This window comes from Bubalus kerabau, chromosome 6 (genome assembly GCF_029407905.1).
Source record: "Bubalus kerabau isolate K-KA32 ecotype Philippines breed swamp buffalo chromosome 6, PCC_UOA_SB_1v2, whole genome shotgun sequence".
In the NCBI taxonomy this organism is placed as follows: Eukaryota; Metazoa; Chordata; class Mammalia; order Artiodactyla; family Bovidae; genus Bubalus; species Bubalus kerabau.
The window spans coordinates 49,912,970-49,934,898 of record NC_073629.1 but is presented as its reverse complement, the minus strand read 5'-3'; the positions used below and the strand labels follow the sequence as shown (position 1 = coordinate 49,934,898).

General features: G+C 36.6%; 1 protein-coding gene across 2 annotated transcripts in view; it reads left to right on the top strand.

The window, feature by feature from the left end:
* The window catches only part of ABCD3 (ATP binding cassette subfamily D member 3), an 81,697-nt gene that overhangs the window by 15,690 nt on the left and 44,078 nt on the right, over positions 1–21,929 (top strand). For both annotated transcript variants that reach the window (XM_055585065.1, XM_055585064.1), the window contains exons 2-3: positions 14,541–14,577; positions 21,215–21,313. In XM_055585065.1, coding sequence (XP_055441040.1) covers positions 14,541–14,577; positions 21,215–21,313 — 136 coding nt within the window. The remainder of the gene's footprint in view (positions 1–14,540; positions 14,578–21,214; positions 21,314–21,929) is intronic.

Sequence of the window (21,929 nt, the reverse complement as noted above, 5' to 3'; positions counted from 1 at the left end):
GCAATTTTTAAGAATTTATATTTGTCTGTGGTTTTCTGAAGCTCACTATAATTTGGTTAAGCGTGGATTTATTTTTTATATATCTTGCTTAGGATTCACAGGCCTTTTAACTTTTGTGGATTGGTGTCTTTCTTCCATTTTGGAATATTCTCAGCCTTTATCTGAGATCTGTTGAACCAATTGATGAGATATTTAATTTTAATTGTTGTATTTTTTATTTTTATTTTTAAGAATTCCATTTGGTTTTAAGTCTGTGCAGCTTTTTATTATTTCCTTGTCTTTGTAGATATCTTTATTTTATTTTATTTCCTTAAATACAGGCTGCGTTGTCTTATAGGATATGTTTGGAAATTCAAGTATCTGAAATCTTTTTAGATCTGCTTCTGTTTTCTCTGATCTCTGCTAGTTCTTGGTTATGGAGTTTAGTTTCCCGTGTGCTTGATTATTTTTGATTATGATCTGGACATGTTATTTAAAATCACTTGTAGGAGTAATTTTGAGGTTTATAGTAAACAATACTTTAATTTTAAGAGGAACGTTTACTTCTTAAAGTGCCTAGGAGCAGTGTTAGTTAGGGAACAACTTAAACCAAATTTCTTAAGAGAACATACTAAAATTTTTAATACAGTATCTTAATAAGCAGACGCAAGACTCACATTTCAGGTTTCATAGTTTTGTTTCCCAAAGGTGTTATATCATTATATATTCACATTATTGTCATGTTGTTGTTTAGTGGCTAAGTCGAGTCCATTGTCAGGTTAATTCCTTTGAAATTAACGTCTCTACTTTTGAACTTCAAATCTCAACTTAAAAAAAATTATATTCTGGACAATCCCATATAGTTATCTTATTGGAACCTGAAAATTAGCACATTCACATTATTATTTCCCTGAATGCTTCTGTGATTATTATGGTAAATAGAATCACTGTCCTCAGGTCACTCAAGGTGTAAACTATTTGTGAGGCAAGAGTTAAAATGATCTTTACCTTTCAGGGCATAAATTTGGAGCTAATACTTCCAGTATCTTTACATGGTTCTTTAAATCTTTGTTCTTCTTTCATTTCCATATTTAGTTAGGCCTTTATGGCACCCCACTCCAGTACTCTTGCCTGGAGAATCCCAGGGATGGCGGAGCCTGGTGGGCTGCCATCTGTGGGGTTGCACCGAGTCGGACACGACTGAAGCAACTTAGCAGCAGTAGCTCTTATCTGTTCCCTCATCCTGTTATTTCTAGCAAATTTTTTTTGCATCTTTCTTTCCATTTTCTTAGCCACCAGCTTTGCTCAGCTCTTCATTGTTTCTGGTCCCTGATTGACCTTGGCTGTGTGTGTGCATGTGTGCTTCCCCAGCCCCACCCCCCACCCCCTTAAACACACTCAGTGTTTGATGTGGCTATGGAAGTGAAGTGGGAGAGAATAGAAATGACAAGGAAAATCCTTCTTAGAAAGCAGGTGGGAAAATCGTTAGTACATGAGAAATTTTGATAGCCTGAATTGAAATCGGGGCAATAGAGGAAGAGGAGAGCATGGAGAGAGATTGGATAAAAAGAGTAAGCGAAAGGGAGATTATCTAAGAATAATTCTCAAGTTTGTGGCTGGGGTTGGGTAGAAAAAGGTACATTCACTGAATTAGGATCCATTTCAGTATGAGAAAATGGAAGAGTAGATTTGGGGTGGAACAGTAAGTTCAGACATACAAATACATGGAAAGTTTAAAGTAGTTTCAGTAGATACAAGTACAAATATCTTATTTTAAAAAATGGATATTCAAGTCAGGAGTTCAGGAAAGATGAGGGTACTAGAGGTTTGGGGAGTCTTTGGAGTACAGGTGATAGCTGTTATCATGGTTTTGACTGAGGTGTTCTAGAGCGGTATCTCTAGACTCTAATGGATCTAATGATTCTGATAATTTTTTAACTTTGTTAAATTTTTCATCTTAGTGATGTTATAAATAAAAGAATATATGCACCTTCTGGGTCATCTGAATGACTATTGCAGATTTGTGTTTCTGTTTGTGTTTGAATGGTTGTTTGTCTCCAAAGAGACCACATGTAAACAGTAAACAGACCTGCTGCATTAGAACCTGTATTAGGTTGACATGTAGTAATGTAAAATTAAGAAAATCATTTTAAGCTTTTAAATTCATGTTGTTCAGTTGCTAAGTCGTGTCCGACTTTGCCAACCCATGGCCTGTAGCACATTAGACTCCCTTGTCCTCCACTCTCGCCTGGACTTTGCTCAAATTCATGTCCATTGAGTCAGTGATGCTATCTAACCATCTCATCCTCTGTTGCCTCCTTCTCCTCCTGCCCTCAATCTTTCTCAGTATCAGGGTTTTCCCAATGAGTTGGCTCTTTGCATCAGGTGGCCCAAGTGTTGGAGCTTCAGTGTCAGCCCTTCCATTGACTATTCGGGGTTGATTTCTTTTAGGATTGACTGGTTTGATCTCCTTGCAGTCCAAGGGACTCTCACAAATCCTCTCTAGCACCACATTTCAAAACCATCAAGTTTTATATTTGTACTGAATTTTTTTGCTGTTAAAAGTTTCTTTTGTAGTGATAATTACAGGTGAAACTTGTCTTCATAGGATTTCTAAGTAACTGAACTCTTACTATAACGAAGCTTTGGATTTAAATAATGAAAAAGACATAGAGCAGCTGAGCAGTGTATTACTGCAATTGTCACAAACATAAAAGAACGTAGGGCTTTCGCGTGGATGATGTGTTGAGGGCCAGTGAAGGCTTCATAAATGTCATGGTACACACTGAATAAGATATTTTATGAAAGCTTGGAGGGAGAAAGTGATGGCAGAGTTGACTGACTGATCGTGTGACCTGTTGTGGGTGTGTGTATGTATATGCTTGTGTGGGTGGATATATGTGTGTACATATGTGTGTACGTATGTTTTATTTATGCAGAGTTCTCTTTTTGTGAGCAGTTATATTACATGAATCCCTGTTTATCTCTATAAATACCAATTTGTAATATTTATTTGCAATAAGGCTTATGATATTTTCTCTGAGTTTTTTGATTTTTTAGAATTTTCTTTGGGGGTATAGTAATAAATTGATTATCTCATCAGCATTCATAAAGCAGTGATTTAAAACCAGTTCATTGTTTACAAAGGAAAAATAGTATTATTAAGAACTCTCAGCTATTAACTAGCATATGTAACACATAAATAATTGCTCCTGCTTTTTTACCCCAGCACTGGCGAGTAGTTGGAGCAGTGCTGTCTCACCTGTCACTTTAAATGAACATTGATTCCATTTTTATTGGCTTTAACGTTTTTGCTTGTTTTTAAGTGATACATTGTATTTTGTGAATGTAGAGGAGCCGTAAAGGAAAAGAATATATTCAGCTGACTCTTAAACAGCATGGCTTTGAACTGTGAGAGTGTGCATACGTGTGGATTTTTTTTCACTAAATACTCACTTCAGTACTACACAATCCTTGGTTGAATCCAAGGATCTGGAACCTCAGATATGGAGGGCCTGCTGTAGAGTTATAAGTGAATTTTCAGCTTCGTGGAGGATCAGTGCCCCTGAACCTCATGTCAAGGGTCAGTTGTACTTAATTGTATTCTTATACATATTTAAGAAAGAACCAATTTAAGGCAATGCTGGGGTCTGTAAGAATTTTTTTTCCTTCAGGAGAGGTTAATCCATTACCCCAAGTCTAGAAAACACTGGTCTAGGAAAATGAACTAAGTGAGAAATTCTAGGATCAGAATTATTGTTCTGGATAACTAAACTCCGATTAAAGTTTTCAGAATTGTGTTCTTTTTTTGCTTAGTCTAGAAATTGTCTGAAAGCTTCTCTTCAGTTTTTGTCAGTTTCTTTTTCGTAGTCTCATAGTTTGTTGGAAGTTTCTGCTTATTAATTTTACATATTTTGTTGACTTTATTAAAGAACAGTTAACTCCTTCTCCCTCGCTTTTCCAATAAAGAACAAACAAAATTTACTTTTATATTGTATTCTTAGGAAAATGTCTCTCCTAAATTTTGGTCATCTTCCTTTGCTGCTGCTGCTGCTGAGTCACTTCAGTCGTGTCCGACTCTGTGTGAACCCATAGGTGGCAGCCCACCAGGCTCCCCTGTCCCTGGGATTCTCCAGGCAAGAACACTGGAGTAGGTTGCCATTTCCTTCTCCAATGATGAAAGTGAAAAGTGAAAGTGAAGTCGCTTAGTCGCGTCTGACTCTTAGCGGCCCCATGGACTGCAGCCTACCAGGCTCCGGGATTTTCCAGGCAAGAGTACTGGAGTGGGTCATTTTTTCTTTTAGAGTTTTATTAAAGCTTTATTGATGCATAATGAACTGCTTATATTTAAAACACAACTTAGTAAGTTTTCACATGTAAGCATCAGTGAAACCATCACTCCAATCAAGATAACAAACATCTCCATCACTCCAAAGGTCCCCCTTACCCCTCTGTGGTCAGTCTTCTCCCCTCCACCAGCCTAAAGGCACCACTGACCTACTGCATAAAACTGTAGATGAGATTTGGCTGCTCTGGAATTTCACATCAGTGGAATCTAACTATGCACATTTTTTGTCTAGCTACTTTCAGTCAGCATCATGATTTCGAGATATTTTCATATTGCATGCATCTTTTTTTTTAATTATTGAATACATTTTATGGAAATACTTTGATTTTTAAAATCCACTTGCTTGTTGAACATTTGGATGTTTCAAGGTTTTGGCTATTAAAAATAAAGCTACTGTGAACATTTGTGTAAGGTCTATGTCTGGAAATACACTTTTATTTTCCTTGAGCAAATACTTAGTAGTGGAATGGCTGGGTTATATGGTGGGTGTTATGTTTAACTTTTTAAGAAACTTTTCCAAAGTGAGTGTTCCATGTCATACTCCCATCAGCAGAATAAAAAAATTCCAGTTGCTCCACATATTGATAACACTTGCAAGGATCGGTCTTTCTAATCTTAGCCATTCTAGTGGATGTATGTAGTGGTTTCTCATTGTGGTTTTAATTTGAATTTCCCTTAGAACCAATGATATGGGGCATGTTTCCTGTTTATTTTTCATCCGTACATTTTCTTTGGCAATATATCTGTTTAAATCTTTAAATGAATTGCCTTCTTACTTGATTGTGAGAGTCTGTCATTTATTCTGAATACAGTTTTTTTCTTGGGTGTGTATTTTACATATGTTTTCTCCCACTTGGTGGCTTGTCTTTTACTTTTCTTAGCAGTATCTTTTGAGAAACAAACAGGATTTTGATGAATTCTAATTTATTGATTTTTTATTACTGTGCAATTTATTCTATTTAATGAATCTTTATTTAACTCTTTGGAGAAGGAAATGGCAACCCCATCCAGTACTCTTGTCTGGAAAATCTCATGGATGGAGGAGCCTGGCAGGCTACAGCCCATAGAGTCGCGAAGAGTTGGACACGACTGAGCGACTTCACTTTGCTTTACTTATTTAGCTCAAGATTACTGAGATCTTCTCCTCCCCCCTCCCTCCCCATACCGTCCCTCTGGGTCGTCCCAGTGCACCAGCCCAAGCATCCAGTATCGTGCATTGAACCTGGACTGGCAACTCGTTTCATCCATGATATTTTACATGTTTCAGTGCCATTCTCCCAAATCTTCCCACCCTCTCCCTCTCCCACAGAGTCCATAAGACTGTTCTATATTTTTGAATATGCTATCTAGATTGGTCATAACTTTCCTTCCAAGGAGTAAGCGTCTTTTAATTTCATGGCTGCAGTCACCATCTGCAGTGATTTTGGAGCCCAGAAAAATAAAGTCTGACACTGTTTCCCCATCTATTTCCCATGAAGTGATGGGACCGGATGCCATGATCTTCGTTTTCTGAATGTTGAGCTTTAAGCCAACTTTTTCACTCTCCACTTTCACTTTCATCAAGAGGCTTTTGAGTTCCTCTTCACTTTCTGCCATAAGGGTGGTGTCATCTGCATATCTGAGGTTATTGAGATTTCTCCCGGCAGTCTTGATTCCAGCTTGTGTTTCTTCCAGTCCAGCGTTTCTCATGATGTACTCTGCATATAAGTTAAATAAACAGGGTGACAATATACAGCCTTGACGTACTCCTTTTCTTATTTGGAACCAGTCTGTTGTTCCATGTCCAGTTCTAACTGTTGCTTCCTGACCTGCATACAGATTTCTCAAGAGGCAGGTCAGGTGGTCTGGTATTCCCATCTCTTTCAGAATTTTCCACAGTTTGTTGTGATCCACACAGTCAAAGGCTTTGGCATAGTCCATAAAGCAGAAATAGATGTTTTTCTGGAGCTCTCTTGCTTTTTCCATGATCCATAGGATGTTGGCAATTTGATCTCTGGTTCCTCTGCCTTTTCTAAAACCAGCTTGAACATCAGGAAGTTCACGGTTCACATATTGCTGAAGCCTGGCTTGGAGCATTTTAAGCATTACTTTACTAGCGTGTGAGATGAGTGCAACTGTGCGGTAGTTTGAGCATTCTTTGGCATTGCCTTTCTTTGGGATTGGAATGAAAACTGACCTTTTCCAGTCCTGTGGCCACTGCTGAGTTTCCCAAACTGGCTGGCATATTGAGTGCAGCACTTTCACAGCATCATCTTTCAGGATTTGGAATAGTTGATCCAATACCATTGGTTAAAAGATTATCCTTTCCTTAATGAGTTGCCTTTGCACCATATATGTATAGGTCTACTTTGGACTTTTTTATTTCTTGACTTCTATTTATACTCCAATATCAAACTCTCCTAATTAGCATAGCTTTATGATAAGCCTTGACGTCAGGTGCAGTTCCTCTAATTTTGTTCTTTGTCAGAATTTATTGGTTATTCTAAGTCCTCCACGTTTACAAATGGAGTTTAGATTCAATTTGTTACTCTTTACAGAAAAGTCTGGTAGGATTTTGATTGGGATTTCATTGAATTTCTAGATCAATTAGGGAAGAATTGACATTTTAATAATATTGACTCTTCTTATCCTTGAGCATGATAGATTTCTCTAGTCTTTTTTGCACATTTCTTTGCAGGGTGTTGTATTTTTCAGCATGCAAGTCTTGTGCATCTTTTGTTTTCATTTTAATACTAAATATTTAATATTTTGATGCTTTTGAAAATGGTATGTTTAAAATTTCAATTTCCAGTTGTTCTACACTCATATTTAGAATGCAGTTGATGTTTATGTATAGATTTTATATCCTAGAAACTAGTTGAACTCCCTTAGCTTTTTTGTAGATTCTTTAGGGTTTTCTATATAGATATTAATAGAGTCTGTGATAAAGGTAGTTATACTTATCCGTTTTCATTCTATGTGCCTTTTGTGTCTTCTCCTTGCCTTATTGTAGTGTGTACTTCAGTAATGATATTGAATAAAAGTGCTGAGAGTTGGCATCTTTGGCACGTTCCAGATCTTACAGAGATATTAAGTCTTTTGTTTTTTGGTATGGTTATAGTTGTAGGTGTTTGTTGATGTCCTTTGTTATATTGAGGAAGTTTCTTTTATTTATAGTCTGAGAGTTTTTTAGGATGAGCAGGTGTTGGGTTTTGTCATAAGGCCTTTTCTGTATCTATTGATATGATCATATGTTTATTCTTTTTTTTTTAATTTAATTTTATTTTTAAACTTTACATAATTGTATTAGTTTTGCCAAATATCAAAATGAATCCGCCACAGGTATACATGTGTTCCCCATCCTGAACCCTCCTCTCTCCTCCCTCGCCATACCATCCCTCTGGGTCGTCCCAGTGCACCAGCCCCAAGCATCCAGTATCGTGCATCGAACCTGGACTGGCAACTCGTTTCATACATGATATTTTACATGTTTCAATGCCATTCTCCCAAATCTTCCCACCCTCTCCCTCTCCCACAGAGTCCATAAGACTGATCTATACATTAATGTCTCTTTTGCTGTCTCGTACGCAGGGTTATTGTTACCATCTTTCTAAATTCCATATATATGCATTAGTATACTGTATTGGTGTTTTTCTTTCTGGCTTACTTCACTCTGTATAATAGGCTCCAGTTTCATCCACCTCATTAGAACCGATTCAAATGTATTCTTTTTAATGGCTGAGTAATACTCCATTGTGTATATGTACCACAGCTTTCTTATCCATTCATCTGCTGATGGACATCTAGGTTGCTTCCATGTCCTGGCTATTATAAACAGTGCTGTGATGAACATTGGGGTACACGTATCTCTTTCTCTTCTGGTTTCCTCAGTGTGTATGCCCAGCAGTGGGATTGCTGGATCATAAGGCAGTTCTATTTCCAGTTTTTTAAGGAATCTCCACACTGTTCTCCATAGTGGCTGTACTAGTTTGCATTCCCACCAACAGTGTAAGAGGGTTCCCTTTTCTCCACACCCTCTCCAGCATTTATTGCTTGTAGACTTTTGGATCGCAGCCATTCTGACTGGCGTGAAATGGTACCTCATAGTGGTTTTGATTTGCATTTCTCTGATAATGAGTGATGTTGAGCATCTTTTCATGTGTTTGTTAGCCATCTGTATGTCTTCTTTGGCCCATTTTTTGATTGGGTCATTTATTTTTCTGGAGTTGAGCTGTAGGAGTTGCTTGTATATTCTCGAGATTAGTTGTTTGTCAGTTGCTTCATTTGCTATTATCTTCTCCCATTCTGAAGGCTGTCTTTTCACCTTGCTAATAGTTTCCTTTGTTGTGCAGAACCTTTTAAGTTTAATTAGGTCCCATTTGTTTATTTTTGCTTTTATTTCCAATATTCTGGGAGGTGAGTCATAGAGGATCCTGCTGTGATGTATGTCGGAGAGTGTTTTGCCTATGTTCTCCTCTAGGAGTTTTATAGTTTCTGGTCTTACATTTAGATCTTTAATCCATTTTGAGTTTATTTTTGTGTATGGTGTTAGAAAGTGTTCTAGTTTCATTCTTTTACAAGTGGTTGACCAGATTTCCCAGCACCACGTGTTAAAGAGATTGTCTTTAATCCATTGTATATTCTTGCCTCCTTTGTCAAAGATAAGGTGTCCATATGTGCGTGGATTTATCTCTGGGCTTTCTGTTTTGTTCCATTGATCTATATTTCTGTCTTTGTGCCAGTACCATGCTGTCTTGATAACTGTGGCTTTGTAGTAGAGCCTGAAGTCAGGTAGGTTGATTCCTCCAGTTCCATTCTTCTTTCTCAAGATCGCTTTGGCTATTCGAGGTTTTTTGTATTTCCATACAAATTGTGAAATTATTTGTTCTAGCTCTGTGAAGAATACCGTTGGTAGCTTGATAGGGATTGCATTGAATCTATAAATTGCTTTGGGTAGTATACTCATTTTCACTATATTGATTCTTCCAATCCATGAACATGGTATATTTCTCCATCTATTAGTGTCCTCTTTGATTTCTTTCACCAGTGTTTTATAGTTTTCTATATATAGGTCTTTAGATTCTTTAGGTAGATATATTCCTAAGTATTTTATTCTTTGCGTTGCAATGGTGAATGGAATTGTTTCCTTAATTTCTCTTTCTGTTTTCTCATTATTAGTGTATAGGAATGCAAGGGATTTCTGTGTGTTGATTTTATATCCTGCAACTTTACTATAATCATTGATTAGTTCTAGTAATTTTCTGGTGGAGTCTTTAGGGTTTTCTATATAGAGGATCATGTCATCTGCAAACAGTGAGAGTTTTACTTCTTCTTTTCCAATTTGGATTCCTTTTATTTCTTTTTCTGCTGTGATTGCTGTGGCCAAAACTTCCAAAACTATGTTGAATAGTAATGGTGAGAGTGGGCACCCTTGTCTTGTTCCTGACTTTAGAGGAAATGCTTTCAATTTTTCACCATTGAGGATAATGTTTGCTGTGAGTTTGTCATATATAGCTTTTATTATGTTGAGGTATGTTCCTTCTATTCCTGCTTTCTGGAGAGTTTTTATCATAAATGGATGTTGAATTTTGTCAGAGGCTTTCTCTGCATCTATTGAGATAATCATATGGTTTTTATTTTTCAATTATTAATGTGGTGTATTACATTGATTTGCGGATATTGAAGAATCCTGTTTATTCTTTTTTAAACTGTTAATAGGATGAATTGCATTGATTTTTCAAATGTTAACATGATCTTGGAAAGTTATAACCAACCTAGACAGCATATTGAAAAGCAGAGACATTACTTTGTCAACAAAGGTCCGTCTAGTCAAGGCTATGGTTTTTCCAGTGGTCATGTATGGATGTGAGAGTTGGACTATAAAGAAAGCTGAGTGCCAAAGAGTTGATGCTTTTGAACTGTGGTGTTGGAGAAGACTCTTGAGAGTCCCTTGGACTGCAAGGAGATCCAACCAGCCCATCCTAAAGGAAATCAGTCCTGAATATTCATTGGAAGGGCTGATGTTGAGGCTGAAACTCCAATACTTTGGCCCCTTGATGTGAAGAGCTGACTCATTTGAAAAGATCCTGATGCTGGGAAGGATTGAGGGCAGGAGGAGGAGAAGGGGACGACAGAGGATGAGATGGTTGGATGGCATCGCTGACTCAGTGGACATGGGTTTGGGTGAACTCCGGGAGTTGGTGATGGACAGGGAGGCCTGGCATGCTGCAGTTCATGGGGTCGCAAAGAGTCAGACATGACTGAGCGACTGAACTGAACTGAACCTGATTTTGCATTTCTTAAATAAAACCCTGATAAACATTTTTATAAATAGTTGGTTACTATTGTCTTTCTTTTTTGTAATGTCTTTGGCAGAGAAAAATGAGAAATCTGCAAAAGTACTTCTTGCAGTGTACTAAGTACAGAGGTTGTCTTCAGAGAAAGCACTGTTCAATTATTTGAGTTGTGAACTGAACTAGCTACTTTGTGTGTGTGTGTGTGTGTGTGTGTGTGTGTGTGTGACATCATTTTTACTTGGAAGAAAGACTGAATAACTGTGTTTATTCAGCCTTGAATATTGCAGACATTTTCTTGTATTGCCTTCAAGGAAAAACAACTGGCAGTATTTGTTGCTAATATTATAATTTAGGCTTTCAAGTGAAAAATCGGAATTTGAAAAAGTTGTTTGCTACCATGAGCTTGCTAGCTTCCCAGTGCTTAAGGCCTTCCTTTCTGGTAAGATTGGCGGCAATATTAACAAGTGTAATTTTGAAAAACATTGTATAATAAAATGTGTTGCATTTGGAAGGCCTGCAGTTGAACTCAGTGAAGCATTATTGTCCAAATGACTAGTACCTGATCTTAGAAAATCTAGAATGGGTAAAAAGAGCCATTGAAAATGGAATATAATGTAGATTAGTGAATTTTATTGTATCAGAGTATAAGTTTATTGATACAATTTTCAGACTGCATTGCCACATTATAGTATCACAGAAGAATGTCCACACTTCTAGAATACTCCTGTTTTACAGCTACCTAGTATTCTTGCCTGGGAAATCCCATGGACAGAGGAACCTGGTGGGCTACGGTCCATGGAGTCACAAGGAGTCAGACACGACTTTATCAACTAAACAGCAACAACAGACCTGTATTGCCGTAGATAGAATAAATACAGACTCAGATATGAGAATCCACTTGTCCTCTATTAAGCCAGTCGTTAAGGAGATTTGTCAAAATTTGAAACAATGCCACTTTTCTTACTAAATTGTCTTTTTAGGAAAATACAGCTTTTTTTTAAATAAAAATTTTACTTAATGTATAATGTGTTTATTATCTTTAAATGAGTAAATAAGTATTTTTTTTTAAATTTCTGAGGTTGAAATTCTGTGTGATAAGTATTCATGTAACACAAATAAATAAAAGTTCTTGAGGATCCTGAGACCAGAAGGTTCGAGAAGTGCTGATCTAGAACAGTCCTTAGCATGCAGTAAGCAATTAGTAGATGTCTGAATGAGTCTTGACCATGTTACTTTATAATTTACCTGTCTTTTCAGTAACACGTGCATTTGATAATGTATCTATTCTGTGTGCCTCTGTTTCTTACTCTAGCAACCAAACTGTTTTTATACATCTTATCCTGGTACTGTGATTCTCTTTTCCTTCCCTCTGCCCAGGCGGAGCTATTGGGAAGTCAATGAAAAGAATTGATGTAGGACTGCCATCCAGTGTGCTGATTTATTGAACAAGAAGAAAATAGATGAGCAGCTCCTGTCTGAACATAACATCGATTTTGATATAATAGACTGGTTTAAGGTCATCATTCACATAGTCACAAAATTAGATTAAAAATAATTTCATTCGGTTATACCCTGAGATGTAACAAAACAGCTGATATTTAGTGACTGCTCCAAATCAGATTATAGATACCTCACCTGGTGGCTCAGCTGGTAAAGAATTCGGCCGCAATGCAGGAGACCTGAGTTTGATCCCTGGGTTTGGAAGATCCCCTGAAGAAGGGAATGGCTACCCACTCCAGTATTCTGCCCTGGAGAATTCCGTGGACTGTATTATCCATGGGGTCGCAAAGAGTCGGACATGACTGAGTGACTTTCACTTTCACCATTTTGTGTTCATACTGGTAATATATTTTGAACACGTTGAATGCTTTTATTTAATGAATTTAATTTAGCTGCTAAGTTGATTTTTTTTGGTAGTCAAAAGAAACAGATGAGTAGAAGACATGTCTGTTGTAGAGCCTTTCTAGTTTCATAGGATAAAAATCAAAAAAAGGAAAATACTGAATTTTTGTTAGACTTGAATCTGCCTACTAGTAGATCTTGTTTTTGGAAGTACATTGACTTCTCTCTACACTTTAGACATATGAAGTAAAAAAAGAAAAATAATCTTTTTGACATATGAAGTAAAAAAAAAGTAATCTATTAAACAGGATTCTAATATACTGCTCTCATATATCCTAAGTAATTTATATGTGTTTATATAGCTGGTAAGGGCTTCCCTGGTAACTCAGTCTAAAGAATCTGCCTGCAGTGCAGGAGACTCAGGTTCGATTCCTGCGTCAGGAAGATCCTCTGGAGAAGGAAATGGCAACCCACTCTAGTATTCTTGCCTGGAGAATCCCATGGACAGAGGAGCCTGGCAGGCTATAGTCCATGGGGTCGCAAGAGTTGGAGATGACTTAGTGACTAAATCACATATAGCTGGTATCTTCAAAACTGAGGAAACTTTAAAAAATTCTTTAAAAATAGGAATTTAGAAAGCCTTATAAAATGGGCTTATAATTAACTGTGCATGCTTGAACGTGTATATATATATATATATATAAGAGGCATCTTCTGAAACGGTTTTGTAGTCTCATGAAAATGTAAAAACAAATGAGCAATCCTGCAGTATAGTTGAAATTAGAAACAGTAATAATATGCCTAAGCACTTTAAAAATGATAGCATTTACCGCATTGTAGTTGTGTGTCTTCTTGCCTTACTCAGTGACATGGTGTCCTGTAATGAAAATGTTCAATCTGCAAAACTCTGGGGCTCAAGTAGGTATTGAACATAGAAGATTGGGTAATATATGACCCTTGTAGTAGAAAAGGAGATGTGCTATCCAGATTCCCCTTCAAAGAAGGGCTTATTGTCCAGCTATGAGCAGTGTGAAACACCAGGTAACCCCTTCTGCACACGTCTTAGGGTCTGCCTCAGCTGCAGAGCTACCTTCTCCAAGGTCATGGTCTTGCTGGAGCAGGGTAGATTTGCTTATTGAGTTAGGAAGAGGTGTAAAAAACCCTACCATTTCATCCCGTCTCAGAGCACTAGGATGAACATTTCTTGCTTCAGGGCTTCCCACCTGGTTGGCTGAAATTTTGTTGGTGTGTATCTCAGTTTTGAGTTCTGCCTAGCTTCCTTCTTTGCCTTTCTTTCACAGATGCTGATCTCTAATAGACCTTAGTACTCTACTTTGGAGAGACCAACCTGCAGTAGCTCCTGATTTCATGGAACTAATTTACTGGGAGGAAACGTACATTAAACAAGAGATTTTAACTGTGATCAATATTATACAGAAGCATAGGGTGAGGTGGTAGTGTATATAAACAGAAGCCAAGTTTGGTTATTAGATTGTTTAGGGGAGGAAGCCTGGGTTAGTAGTCAGATCTGGGTTCAAGTGGTAGATTAACTACTTTGAGTTGCATGAACCTTGGTGGTGCTACTGACTCTTCCAAGCCGGTTTTTTCATTTGTAACGTGGAAATGACACACAGTCTCCCATCCTTTAGGCTACTAACTGGGATCCCTCACAGGGCTAGGAAAGGATTCCCAGCAGCAAGAGAGTGAGCCTAGTACACAAATGTTTTCAGGCCTTTGTTTGTATCAGTTGGCTAATGTCATGGCCAAGCCTTGATTCAAGGATGGAAAGATAGATTCCAGATCTTCATGGGAGAAATCATAGAATAAGTATATTTGTGTGTGTATGAAAAAATTACAATGTAATGCCTGACACATGATAGTGGTAGTTAACATTTATTGAGCATTTTCTGTGAATTATAGTTCGTAAGAGGCAGTTGGACTATTGTATTTAATATAGTTTGTCTCAGTATGACATGTAAAAGAAGAAACTCATTTGGAGAATTTGGTATATTCTTTTTATTTCTTAAAATAATTTTTTTATGATGGAAACAATTTGCAAATAAAGCTCTCTTGCTCTTTTTTCTTTTTCTCTGCAGTAAGAAAAATGGAAAACCACCATTACAGAACAATGAGGTAAAATTTATATCATTTACTCTTTGGGATTTCATGCATTTACTTCATTTGTTTCATTATATATTTTTGAACTAGGATAAAGTCATGGAATTTTAGGGTTAGAAGGGAACTTAAGTATCATCCCAAACCTACTACATATCCTAAGATAGAAAGCCTTGATAGGTGACTTCCAGTATTTACTTAAATCTGTTCATTTGGTGGAAAGTACTACCTAGGAGACAGCTGTAACTTTGTTAGTTCAAATCCAAGGTACAAGTAATCTTTCTCTAAGATTCTATTTTGTCTTCTGTAGAGACACAGAACAAGTTTACTCTGCTTTCTCTAACAGACTCTGATGTTGTGTGAAGATAGTTGTATTTTCTGAATCTTTTTTTTCCCCCCATGCTAAGCAGTTCTCATTCCTTCAAGTGTTTCTCAGGTAACATGGTTTCTGATTGTTCTTAATTATGTATACATTCCTCTGGATCTGTACTAGTTACTTCCTCCAGACACTATGTTTAGGATAAAATGTAGTTGTCCAGAAATGGTCTGACTAGCATGGAATGCATCTGCACTATTACATCTCTTGATATGAATACCATATTGCTAAAATTCAGCCTAAAGTTGCTTTTACTTTTTTAGCCATTACTTCTGTTTACATTAATGGAGTTTATGGTAAATTGTAAGCTTGAGGTATCTTTCTGATGAACAGCTTTTTTAACAGATACCTGTATTCATCAGTTATTTCTTTTTTTGGGTGACAGTTTTATTGAGATGTAATTCATATACCATAAAATCCATCCATTTAAGTGTACAATTTAGTGGTTTTAGTATGTTTACAGAGGTATACAGCCATCACCACTATCTAATTTTTAAAAAATTTCAATTCCTCATGAAGAAATTCCACACCCATTAGTAATCATTCCTCATTACCCTCTCCTCCTGTCCCTTGGTAACCACTGAGCCACTGGTCTCTGTTGATTTCCCTATTTTGGACATTTCATATAAATAGAATCATGTGGTAATATTTGGCATTTTGTGACTGGCTTCTTTTATTTAACATGATGTTTTTAGGGTTCATATGTGTTGTTGAATGCATCAGTACTTCTTTTTTTTTTTTTTTTTTAATTGCTGAATTGTAATCCCCTGGAGAAGGAAATGGCAACCCATTCCAGTATTCTTATCTGGAAAATCCCATGGATGGAGGAGCATGGCAGGCTATAGTCCATGGGGTCATGAAGAGTTGGACACAACTGAATGACTTCACTTCACTTCACTTCATTTCATTGTTTAGATATACCGCATTTGCTTAACCATTAGTTGTGGGAAATTTAAATGGTTTCCTCCCTTTTGATCATTATGAATTATGCTGCTGTGAACTTTCATGCATTCATGTACAGGTTTTCATATGGACATGTGGACATATGTTTTCATTTCTCTTGGGGTATATACCTAGGAGTAAAATTTCTAGGTCATATGGGAACTCAGGTTGTTGCTTTTAGATAAACATTAAGTCAACCTGCAGGGTCTATGCTGCTGCTACTGCTGCTAAGTCGCTTCAGTCGTGTCCAACTCTGTGTGACCCCATAGACAGCAGCCCACCAAGCTCCCCCGTCCCTGGGATTCTCCAGGCAAGAACACTGGAGTGGGTTGCCATTTCCTTCTCTAATGCATGAAAGTGAAAAGTGAAAGTGAAGTCGCTCAGTCGTAGCGACCCCATGGACTGCAGCCTACCAGGCTCCTCTGTCCATGGGATTTTCCAGGCAAGACTACTGGAGTGGGTAGGGTCTATACTACTAGTCTATTCTATAATATATGTATTCTATTACTGTAATTTTTTTTTTTTTTTGGCCACACTACACGGCCTTCAGGATCTCAGTTGCCTGACCAGGATATAAACCAGGGCCATGGCAATGAAAGCCCAGAATCCTAACCACGAGGCCACCAGGGAACTCCTAGTGTAATTTTGAATATAATTCTATCACCTAATGTGTTAGGTGGAAGGTATTATGTACAAATTTAATTTGTCTTCTCACAATTGCTGATGGTATTGTCTAAGTTAGGACAAGAAAATTCCTCTGTGGCATCTCTTAATCTTGGTTTTTTTGGTTATGGTTTATTTAGCTATGACTATATCCAACTGTCACAAAATCTGGTCTTTATTTCTCCATTAAGGCCACAATAGTTTTATAAGAAATATCAAATTCCTTTTATTAAGTCATTCTGTCACCATGTATTGATTGAGCACCTCATGTATGCCTGGCATTGGTCTGGTTTTGTGTGTATAGCAGTTAGAAAAGTTCCTACCATCATGGAGCTTATGTCAGCTAATATACTAATACGATGTTCTTGTCAAACAACAAAATTAGAAGGGTTTGATATGACTCATTCCTAGTAAACTTCTGCTGGCTTCTTGTGATTAGAGTCTCTTGGGTCTTCCTGAGCCCTCATATGAATGTCTGTTCTCTGCATATCCTGGATATTGATATCAAATTGCTACTCTTTCGTTTCCATAGTCTAAAAAATGAGACATTTTATGCTTATCTTGTTATTTCCATCTTCATAGTCTCTCATATGTAAGTTATACCTGAGTCTTCAAAGCTTAGTTATCTTAGTTATATCATTCTCTGTATACCACTGTACCTGCAAGTTTTAGGACATGACTGAAACTATTCAGTACATCAGTATTTGTTCATACATTTTAAAATTCTTCCTATTTTTTGTATATTCTAAAAAACATCTACTTGTTTGCTACTTGTATAGTATAAGCAAGATAAATTTAGTTTTAGAACAAATGGTTGGCAAAAAAAGGTTTAAGACAATGTACATGTTGGTACCACATTTGTAAAATTTATAAGAAGTGCACACACGGACATATTGGTAAGATACGTGCCAAATGTTAATAGTTGACATCTCTAAATGGTAGGTATAGGCTCTGTTTTTGCTTGTCAGAATTTTCTAGTTTTTCTACAGTGAATGCGTCTCTTATGAGGGGAAGCAATTAGAATTTTTTTCATTGAAAGTTTTAGTCTTTGGTAGGATGGGTTGAGGTGAGATAATTTTCATAAGACATGAGATTTAAGGAGAAAAAATTTTAGAGAAGAGTATAAAAAGTGTTGACTTGACTTTAAAATAATAATTCTTTTGATTTTGATGTAATACACAGGATATAAAATTCAAAATATGTAAAGGTAACTCTGTGCTGGTTTTGGCATTTAGCATTCCCATGCATATTTTTATCCTTTTGAGGTATGTGTATAGCTCCATAAACACTATGGGTAGAATTATTTTGCTTATTGGAAACTTTTATAAATCAAATCATTGTATTTATTGTTCTACTTTTTTTCAGCATATTGTTTTTTTAAGATCCATATAGACCTAGTTAATTTAACCACTCTGTAGTATTGTCTTGTATAAATATGAGCTGCTTCCTTTTCTGCAATTATGTAGAATCTTCACTGTATAAATTTGCCATGATTTATATAGTATCTCATAATTGATGCACATTTAGGTTTTTAATTTTATAATATTATAAAACAGTATATGAGTTTTTTCATTTTTTATGTATTTAAGCACATGTGCAGGAATACCTCTAGGATAAGTTTCTGAAAGTAAATTTGCTGGATTGTTTTACCTATAACAGTGAGTATACATTGTACATTTTGATGGATACAACATAATAGTTGATTTATAGTTTCTCTAACAATATACAGAGGTGCTTACACTTTGTCAGTACCCTTTGACCTTTTATTTGCTATTTCAAGCATCTGTCTTTTTTGTCGACTCTAGTTCATGTCACCTTTCTAAGTTGGTTGACACATCAGTAGAATCTCATTGCCCTTTGGCATTGTTGCCTCCTGAATGTCAGGGACATATATATATATATATATATATATATATATATATATAATTTATGTATATATATATAATTTTTTTTTTCTGAATGCTTTATTACTTTAGCTTCTTAAATGGTCTTGAATGTTTTTTTTTCCCCTATGATTTGCATGTCAGATTTATATCATCAAAGTGTTTTTTAATATTTTAAAAAATTACTGGGAAGTTTATAGGTGGGGGAAATCAATTGAGAATTTAAAATGAATTCTTAGAAGAGACTTGTAGTGTTTATGAGCTGTACTGTCTCTGTAGTTATTTGTATTTAGATTGGTTTCAGGTATGAATTTTATTATGTGTCAGGAATGGTAGAGCACCTTGATATTTCTTCAGCCTTTCTGAGTCAGCCCTCCAGTCCAGGTGTCTGTTGTTTCCTTATTTTAGGAAGTATATAGTTGCCTTCATGGATTCAAATTTAACAAAAATAATAAAGTCAGCTTTCAGACAGCATAAGAAATAGGAGCAGTGACAATAGGAACAGGAGAAAAAGAGGAGGGGAAGTTATATACCAGGTAAAGTGCTAATTATATACCAGGTGCTTCATTGTTACTTTTTTATAACTTTTTTTTTAAACCTTCTTCATGGTTTGCCCTAGATCCTTTCTTTAGAGCAGCTAGAAATAGTAGTCCTTTGTTTAAATCAGAGGTGGTCATTTTATCTTGAAATTATTCTAAGGCTCAAGCTAGAAATGGAGAAGGTATCGACTACAGGTGGGATGAGGTGAGGTTGGGGGGCAGTTTCACTTTTTCTTTTTAAGGTAGTTGATGTTATATTGCTTTCTCTTTGTTCTTCCTATACTTAGTTTGTGAGGGGGGTGTGAAAGGAGAGATTTAGGTTGAAGTTGTAAAGTTTGGCTTGAGGAGAATAGACTAGCTCGAGTGAATCGACTGTGAATAGGGCGTTTTAGGTTTTGCTCACTAGTGGACCCTATGATTTAGAACAACGCCTGGGACCAGGTAAATATTGAATGAATGAATGCATATACGTGTGAATGGAGTAGACTTTTGCCTGTGACTCAGTAGGATGAGGTTTATAACCTTTATAAGTTTTGAAAGACCTGAACTTTGTTCCAGCAGGAATCAAAGGTACATGATAAGTTGACTCTTATCCAGTTATTTCTGTCTTAGTCTTTCTGACCTAACTCTGCACATTCAGTGCCTTCATGTTTTAGTCTACAATTCTGTAATCTATGCAGTGACTGTTTATTAGGATTATATATATAAAGCACTTAGTACAGTGTCTAACATGTGGATGGTAGCTTATTATTCTAATTCAGTTTATAGACTACTCACAGGGTTTAATAAGATATTAATTTAATTAAAGCACATTTACAACAAAGTTTGTCTAATAGAATTTACTATACCATGGCTATTTGTTTATCATGGGCATAGTATCAAGAGCATAGTAGTTAGTAAATAAGTGAGCAGAGATTATGGGAGTTGGGGAAAGGAGCTAAATTGAGGATGAGGTCCTTCTGGAGAGTCTTGCCAGTTCTGATAAATTTCTTCTGCCCGCTCTTACAGACAGCCCAAAACTAATAAGGTAAATAACGTCCACTATACCCAGTGCACATCACTTTTTTCTTATCCTTGCAAGTGGTTTGTATCTAGGTTTTCATGGACCAGTGGCAATGAAGAAATGTCTGAGAGTAGTCTCTGTAGCTCAGATGGTTAAGAATCTGCTTGCAATGCGGGAGACCTGGGTTCAATCCCTAGTTTGGGAGGATCCTCTGGAGAAGGGAATGGCAATCCACTCCAGTATTGCCTGGAGAATCCCATGGACAGAGGAGCCTGGTGGGCTACAGTCCGTGGGGTCGCAGAGAGTTGGACACGACCGCGTGACTAACACTACTAGTAGGATGGCTTTCTGCTCTTAACTGCCTTCAGTGGTTCCCCTCCGCACTGACAGTGAACTCTGAATCCTGCCTGTGGCTGCAGGGCTCTGTTCTTCGGGGCCCCGCCCCCCTTCTTCTCTCCCCTTGTCTCCTCTGCTGTCATCTCGTGCTTCAGCGTGCACACCAGCTTTATTCCTGAACTGGGTTTTGTGCCTGGTGTTGCCCGTGCTTTACTGCCCTCACCCAAAGGGATCTTTCTTCTCATACTTTCCTGAAGTCATTCTTTTTCTCTTGACCCTGCCTGGTCTATCTGTAATAACTTGGTTATTGGTTTATTTTTATCTGTGTTTCCCCTGCTAGAATGTGAACTGAATGAGTAAGGGAACCTTGTCTGTCTTTGAATTCTTAAGGAAGAGAGTGCACATTAGAAATGCTAAATGATAAATCTAGGAATCCAAACGTTTCCTGTAATTGATAGAAGGAAAATTCCTGTTCAAGATTTTTTAAAAATTCTGTTGTTAATCAGGAAGTGGATAATGAACAAACAGTAAGTACCTGACCATTTCTTAGTTGTCCTCTGACCTCATCTTCTACTGCTGTCTCTTGCTCACAGCTCCAGCCAGATTGGCCATTTTGTTGTTAAATGGGCTTTCACCTTGGTATTTGGCACTTACTGTTTCTTCTGTTTGCAGTGTTCTTTTTCCATATATTTTCTGAAATTTCAGAACTTATCACCTCCTTTTTCAGTTTTTGGTTATATCTTATTTTCTTGAAAGCATGTTTGAATATGAAGACCAGTATAGGACTATGTTCTTCAAATACTGTATCCATCTTGATAGTTGTTTATATTGACTTAGATGAAACATGGTTTTAAAATCTTATTTGTTATAGCTATTTAAAAAGCTTTCTTTCTTTCTTTTTTTTTTAATGTAGAAAGAGGGGAAAAAAGAGCGAGCTGTGGTGGACAGGGTGTTTTTTTCAAGGCTCATGCGAATTCTGAAAATCATGGTACCTAAAACATTTTGTAAAGAGGTAAGTCTTACGAAATTATTGCTTTATGAAACTGTTCACTGTTCACCTTTAATGGTTACATGAGGTCAGAACAACAAAATTATAAAGCCTTTGTTCTGCTACAAGTCAAATATCACTGTTGTTCAGTGCCAGTTTTTAAATGATTTTCTATTGCTTGTGAAATATTATTTTATTATATTTTATGTGAAATACTGGAGTACTTCAGTACAGCTATCCTAAATGGTGTTGCTTTGTTATATTGAAGACAAGATTAAATTTAGAAAGATCTTTTTATTACATTAAGATGTTAACAAGTAACATTGATACGAAATATGTTTGAAGGTTGCTTTTTCATATTTGATTTAATGTTTTTAAGATACCTGAATTCTTTATTTTTAGGAAGTGAACTGGTTGTCGGAATTAAGGTTTATTATTCTTTCCTTTGCCCTTCTATCAAGATTATCTTTGTCACTATTTATTATTTTTAATGATTAAAAAATAAAATAATACTGTGTTCTCCATCTTTAATTACCTTAGTATTCTCCTTTTGTACAACTGGGAATATTATCACCTTTGACTCTCGTCTCCATACATACCTGTCATCCTTTTAGTCACTGGTATCTGCTAATTTTTCTTT